The sequence below is a fragment of the Takifugu flavidus genome, chromosome 10 (assembly GCF_003711565.1).
Source record: "Takifugu flavidus isolate HTHZ2018 chromosome 10, ASM371156v2, whole genome shotgun sequence".
Lineage (NCBI taxonomy): Eukaryota > Metazoa > Chordata > Actinopteri > Tetraodontiformes > Tetraodontidae > Takifugu > Takifugu flavidus.
The window spans coordinates 3,031,267-3,037,869 of record NC_079529.1 but is presented as its reverse complement, the minus strand read 5'-3'; the positions used below and the strand labels follow the sequence as shown (position 1 = coordinate 3,037,869).

The 6,603-nt window shown below is 42.7% G+C and overlaps 2 protein-coding genes across 4 annotated transcripts; both read left to right on the top strand.

The window, feature by feature from the left end:
- Positions 1-36: 36 nt before the first annotated feature.
- On the top strand, positions 37-4,250 carry rbm12bb (RNA binding motif protein 12Bb). Of its 2 annotated transcripts, none has more exons than XM_057045007.1 (2): positions 37-139; positions 2,100-4,250. In XM_057045007.1, exon 2 carries the CDS (start codon positions 2,122-2,124, stop codon positions 4,003-4,005), a length of 1,884 nt encoding a protein of 627 aa, XP_056900987.1. In that variant the 5' UTR covers positions 37-139; positions 2,100-2,121; the 3' UTR covers positions 4,006-4,250. The 2 variants fall into 2 exon arrangements, with proteins under 2 accessions (XP_056900987.1, XP_056900986.1); XM_057045006.1 differs by lacking the exon at positions 37-139 and adding an exon at positions 190-1,727.
- Positions 62-6,478, top strand: gra (granulito). 2 transcript variants are annotated; one of them, XM_057045020.1, is made up of 7 exons: positions 62-196; positions 5,312-5,394; positions 5,474-5,532; positions 5,606-5,663; positions 5,769-5,875; positions 5,952-6,010; positions 6,118-6,478. In XM_057045020.1, exons 2-7 carry the CDS (start codon positions 5,313-5,315, stop codon positions 6,143-6,145), a joined length of 393 nt encoding a protein of 130 aa, XP_056901000.1. In that variant the 5' UTR covers positions 62-196; position 5,312; the 3' UTR covers positions 6,146-6,478. The 2 variants fall into 2 exon arrangements, with proteins under 2 accessions (XP_056901000.1, XP_056900999.1); XM_057045019.1 differs by lacking the exon at positions 62-196 and adding an exon at positions 4,420-4,550.
- The last annotated feature ends 125 nt before the right edge of the window (positions 6,479-6,603 follow it).

Sequence of the window (6,603 nt, the reverse complement as noted above, 5' to 3'; positions counted from 1 at the left end):
TCCGTAAAGCGCGAAGAAGAAAAGCAGCGGTAAAGAAGACGAAGAAGAAGAAGGGTCCAACCGGAAACGCCGCAACAGAAAGGGGGAAGAAGAAGAAGAAAGGGGTCGACTTGCTTGATTTGTGAAAAGGCAGATTTTGGTCGGAATATTTTTCGCTTGTGTTGATTTTGCACAAGAATCCGTTCTTATCTATTGCGTAAGTCCTGCTCTGGGAAGTTAGAATATAGCAACGGTTGTCTTTGCTCGTACTCGGAAGGCGTTAGTTGTTTTAATGCTGCGGCCTACTTGACTGCGTAACTACGGTGGCTAAATATGAAGGTTTTGGTGGATTGCGTTTGGACACATGTTCTCCAATAAACCATAAAATGGTATCTTTGTGGAAATGTGTGTTTTTGTTAGGCTTTTGGTGAAACTACGCGACTGACTAAAGCCGATGGGCAATTGGTTGATGCTTCTTTCGGATGTGCTGGTTTATGTGTTTGCGACAGATTGCGTGGAATTCTTACTAGTGGATGAAGTTATATCAGTGTGGTGTGTTTTTGGTTTTCTGATTAGAGATAAACTGCAGCACTGTGTGCTCTGGTATAGACTCTTATTTGGTAGTAATGAACGTCCCAACAAGTAGTTATAACCACAGCACAGTCGCGATTATCAGCCAAATGCTTTGATGTGATTAATGGGAATACTGAAGTATGTTGGAGTTGAAAGCAGAACGAATTTGTCCACTGTTGGAAAGAATGATCCGGAACAGCGGAATACATTTTTGGAATTCAATGTTATTTCTACCAGAATGCATTTTGGAACCATCATTGGAAGTTGTTGGACCAGGGGAATTATGGCGTGGATGAAAGTCATGAAATAGGATTGCATTGAAGACATTTGGCTGGAGGCAGCACGGCATCATGATGAGCACTGTTGACTTCAGCCCCCCTTTATATAGTGTCTGTTACAATCTAAATTGTCTCTAGGTGCTTCACAGAAAGCCAACAAGCAACAGTTGCAAGAAAAAAGCCCCTCTTTATTAGGAAGAAACCTTGAGCAGGACCAGGCTGATATGGGGGACCCTCCTGCTGATGGCTGGCTGGACAGAGATGGGGAGGAAAGATAGAGAAGAGAATACACATAAATCATGCAAATACATTAATTACAACAACCTTTCTTTATAATAATGAGTGGGTTACATGTCGGAGGATAGAAGGTCAGTGCACAGCTATGAAGTCGGCGATGCCAGTAAAGGTGGCGCAGAGGGGAGAGAAATGCAAAAAAGGACACAAGAAAATTTGTTGATGACATCATCATTGACCTATGAGGAGAGGAGAGTGCATTTTTCTTCCTCTCTCTGACTTTTTATCTCTGGGTGCTTCTTCTGGTTTTTATGTTCCCAGTCTAAAGATGGAATCTTGAAACAACCACCCAAGGGTTCAGTCACTGAATGGTGTGTGGGCTTGTGATGTCCAGAGTTCTCCATCTTGCCTGATGACTGCCAGGACTGCTGTCATCATACCCTCCTCCTGATCAGGATTACAAGAAGATGGATCATTCGATAGCTCCTAAATATACATTTTTAGGATGAATTAAATGGTGGTTTAATTACTTTTTTTAACCATCATATGGGAAAACTAACTGCTTGGGGAACTGAAAACAATGGACGGGAGGAAGATCATATTTAGCTTGAAGGTTGCTGAGGACTAATACTTTCAGGCCAAGATACAAAATCAGTTTCAAAGGTACAAACAGGTTGCAATTTGACTCTGATACTTTGAAATATCGCAGGTATTGTTGGAGATTGGTCCTTTGCTTTATGGTTAATGCGCAAATGCTGTGATCATTTGAAGTGACGTGAAAGACCTGGTTTTGCCTGGGATTTGTGGTTTTCCTCAGTGGCTACATTACCTTGAGGCCAAAGGTTCTGAGTTGCTTACATAGCAGCTCAGATAACCCAGCCAACTGTGATGACTGTTGAGTGGCTGAAATGGGCATCGTCGTGGAAACTTTTGTCACCTTTGAACTGACATTGCTATTCCAGGTCACAATGAGTTGGCGCTGAGGCAGCGATTCTCTTTTGGCAATAATACTCTGTTATACCCTTCTGTCTGCAGGTGCTGTTGTTTGTACTTCATCATGGTGGTCGTCATCCGTTTACAGGGGCTGAGAATCACAGCAGGGTCTGAGGATATTCGCAAGTTCTTCACTGGCCTCAAAATTCCGGATGGAGGGGTGCACATTATTGGTGGAGAGCACGACGAGGCGTTTATTCTGTTTGCTTCAGATGAAGATGCAAGAAGAGCCATGAATCGTTCAGGGGGTTGCATTAGGGGTTCGCCGGTTCAGTTGTTCCTGAGTAGTCAAACGGAGATGCAGAACACCCTAGAAAGAAACACAGAAATCACAGAGCTGGAAGAAATGAGGCAATTTGAAGAGAGCCCAAGATGTTCTAGAAGATCTGTGGAGTCTGATGTTGGCCAGAGATTAGGTGGTCGTTTGGGTAATTCCCCTTCCCCTGAGCCCCAGAGTTCTTCACAGACTGAGGACTTGTATGTCTATCTTCGTGGAATGCCCTTCTCTGTGACTGAAATGGATGTCAGTAACTTTTTCGATGGGTTACTTATTGATGGAATTGTGCTGCTGAAAAATGGACATGGTTCAAACACTGGGAATGGTCTGGTCAAATTTAGAAGCAGCGACGATACGTATGAAGCCCTCAAGAGGCATAGGCAGTACATCGGGGCCAGATATGTGGAGGTTTCAAAGTCGACAGCAAATTATTGGTACCAGCATGCAGGAAGCCTGCCAGAGATGGTCGACATGCAGGCCAACGTTGAACGGGACAGGTCACCTCTTCGCAACGACAGGAATCTGCATCAACAAAGGGCTCCGTCCCCTTTGGCCCAGAGATCCAATCCGGCTGATGACGAATACTGTGTCCTTTTGGAGAATCTGTCCTACACGGCAGAAAAGGAAGACATACGAAACCTGTTTCAGAATGCAAACCTTCAAAACGACCAAATCCTGCACCTGGTTTCCAGCGATGGGAGGAGAACCAGATCCTCATTTGTGCTGTTCAAGAACCTCCATGACTACTGTGAGGCGTTAAGTCATGAAAAAAGGTTGTTTTTTAACAGATGGGTTTATACTCGCCCCATATCGAGAGAGAAAATGATCGCCCTTCTGGAAACTCAGGGCCCAGATGAGGGACAGGGGGACTCCGAAAGGCCTCGGGAACGGCCTCCTGCTCAAAACAGAAGCACAAATTCTGAAAAATGCGTTCTCTTTGTGCAGAATCTACCATTCGATGTGCGGAAAGTTGAAATAATGGACTTTTTCCATGGGTTCGATATCACGGAGGACAAGGTGATGCTGCTTCATGACCACACAGGCACCGGAATGGGAAGGGCTTTGGTTGTCTTCCAGTCGGAGGCGGATGCGACGAGGGCGCTCGCTCTTAATGGACGGAGGTTTCTCGGGTCGGAGGTCATGCTGAAATGTATTTCACTTTCTCAGATGCAGCAGGTGGGCGGTGATAGCCCACTGCAGGAGCCACCCCCAAGAAAACTGCGGTATTCAGACAGGAGGAGTGAGAATTATTGCTCTGGCGAGTATCCAGACCACAGGAATCCTCACGATGGTAATGGGCCAATGAGCAAAAGATACGGTCAGCCCAACTCGGGCTGGGATTCTGATTCCTCTCCAGCAGGCTCCTGCAGTCAGCAAGACAGAGGAAGTGGTGTTTGTGGTGACTTTGGTCCCCAGATGGAGCATGTCGACGGTCCCACGCTCGTGCGGCTCGTCAACCTGCCGTTTCAAATCAGAACGGAAGAGATCTATGACTTTTGCTACGGTTACCGCCTCATTCCGGGATCTGTGTCGCTGCAGTATGAGCAGAGCGGGAAACCCTCAGGGTCTGCAACAGCAGCCTTTGAGTCCCGTCAGGAGGCGATGATAGCTATGGCAGAACTGAGTGGGAGGCCAATAGGTTCAAGAAAAGTACAGCTGCTGCTTGTGTGATGGTGGCGCTTGGATTAAAACAGTGGGTCATTGTGAGGTGTTTCTACCAGAAGAACTCAACTATCTTGCAGGGCGTGGCTTCAATTGATTCTAAATATAATTTTGTACATTTTTGAGTTTACAGGTTATTGGATTTTCCTTCATCTGTATTGGGGGAGGGAGGGGGTGTAAATGATTGTACTCTGCTTCATGTGAAACTTTTTTTTGCTTTGTTTTTAATTAAAAGAAAAGTGTATGTCCAGGAAGTGTCTGCTCTCACCCGCCTCTTTCTCACTCGCTTTGCTTTAAAATAAACTTAGGTGATGATTTCACCACAAGAAGAGACAGTCTTTGACCTCTAGCCAAGAAGTGAAGTGTTTCAGTGGTTAAATTGCAATAACATTTGAAATTGAAATGAACCTGAACTCCAAAACTTTTGACGTCGTCCCACAGCAGCGATAGATTTGCTTTTATTTTGAAAGAGCCCGAGCGGAAGTCGGGTTTTACTTTGGCATGTTTGCAGCAAACAAGTGCAGAACAAGCTGAGGATTTCTGCTCAAATACAGGTGATGGGTTCAATCATTGGTGTTTAGTTTCTTCGAAGAATTCGTGTCTTTTGCACTTTTCTATTGATTTAAAATGTTCGTAGCGTTCGTCAGAGAAAAGACGATGTTCAGCGTGGCTAGGCTCAAAACATCCCTTTGGGAATTGTTTTTGTCAGCATTTTAGTCTTTAAAAGTTGTACATTTTGGCGTTGATATTAGGTAGGTGAGGAAATATTAAAATCTGACAATTACACAAAGCAATGTTAAGGTTAATGTTAGCCGATGATCCAACAAAAACCTTGTTGAAACACGTGATATTCTAAGTCAATTTGCTCTCCAAATGTGTCATTTGCGCATATTTAAGAAACAGAATACAGGAACAGCCAGTTCTTGAACTAATATTACGCTTTTGTTATCGATCAACTTAGTTTACTGCTTAGCTAATCAAATCCCGTCTGTTCACGCTAGCTGTCAAGTTACATTCAACACAGAACAAGTACATTCTAAAATAATTTATTTGCCAAAAGACTCAGTGGAAAAATTGCGTTTTTCGCCAGTGATCCCGTCAAGTCACAGTGGTATTTTCTCCTTGTACATCTGTGCCAGCTCTCCTAAATAAAACTAAACGATTCTGTGCATCCTTGACACGTTTTGTGTGTTGAACACACGCTGTCGAGGCGTCTAAACTCCCATTTGTGTGCAGCAGCATAACTGATCTGTTTGTGAGGACCACATCCTAGAGTGCCCTTGGTTTGAAATGGTTTGAACTTTCCTGACTACAGGATGGAGGTGTCAAGAAGAAGAGTCCTCCAAAAACATCTGGAGCCTGCAAGGCCCCTACGGCGCTGTGTTAATGTTGTAATAGGTATGCCTTCGCACTAAATCTCCTGTTTTAATCAGCATTATTCTAAGACAATCATACCCATGTCCATTCCTTTATTTAGATCCCAGCCCTTATGCCTCTACATGTGCACAGGCACTAATGAAGGAAGTTGATCAGGAGGTAAGAAATATCTGGTACATTGAAGCCATTTAAAGAAAAGTTAAATGCACTATTGTCAATCTGTGTTCAATAGACAAGTGTTGACATCAAGAGATTCTATGAGATTCTTTGCCCGAATAAAAAGAAAGAAGGTAAGAATCATGAAAAAGTCACTAAGTGTGATTATTTTTCCCCTCAAAAGATTTTTCTTCAGAATTTAAAATCCAACAAATGTTAACATGAGCTGCATTTTGTAGGCAAATTATCATACTCGAGAGATTTTTTAATTTCTCTGGCAAACTGTGCCGAGTCCAGGAAGAAACCAGAATTCTTGCCCGATTACTCCATAGTCTTAACCAAGGCGGTGAGTCTGGCATCAGCCCTTTTATAAAAAATGATTGCGTAACTGTACTGAACGATGTCTCAAACTGTGTGAACAGAGAGATGAAGAACACCTGAAGTGTCATGAAATATGGTGGAATGAAGGAAAAGGAGAAATGTGAGTTTCATGTTTAGACCTCGGTGATTACACACCACTCAATTGCATTCATTGTGCTAACTAAATTGTCATTATCTTTAATTATATTACTTTTTTACTGTTCTTAGGGTGGCAGAAAGGCCTCAGTCATCATGAGAAAATTTACAAAAAGGCTCCCTTATTCAGAGGACTGACATTTTCCCCTTTTTGGTTTTCTTAGATTTAATTTGGTGCTATTTATTTGCATGTTTATTATTTTTGAAAACGTTTTTGGAATGGCCCTTGCACAACGTTGATATACTAATACCTTTATGTGCTTTATTTTCAGTGTATTTATCCTCTTTTTGCTTTGCTTCTCTGCTGAGTGCTGTTTGGTGTACATAAATTGTATTATTAGTTTATTATTTTTATTATTAATATTTTGTAAAACTGTCGGTTGACCGAGGTGGGTGAAATTAAAACTAAAATAAAATGTTCACTTGTCAGAGATTTCTGTTTGTTTTCTTGCTGTTTACCAAAAAATCCACATTCAGGACATTTTGGATAGTCCTCTTGATTTCAAAAGACTGTTTGGGGTTAGAACTAGGTTTAGGTTAGGGTAAAGAGGGTTAGTC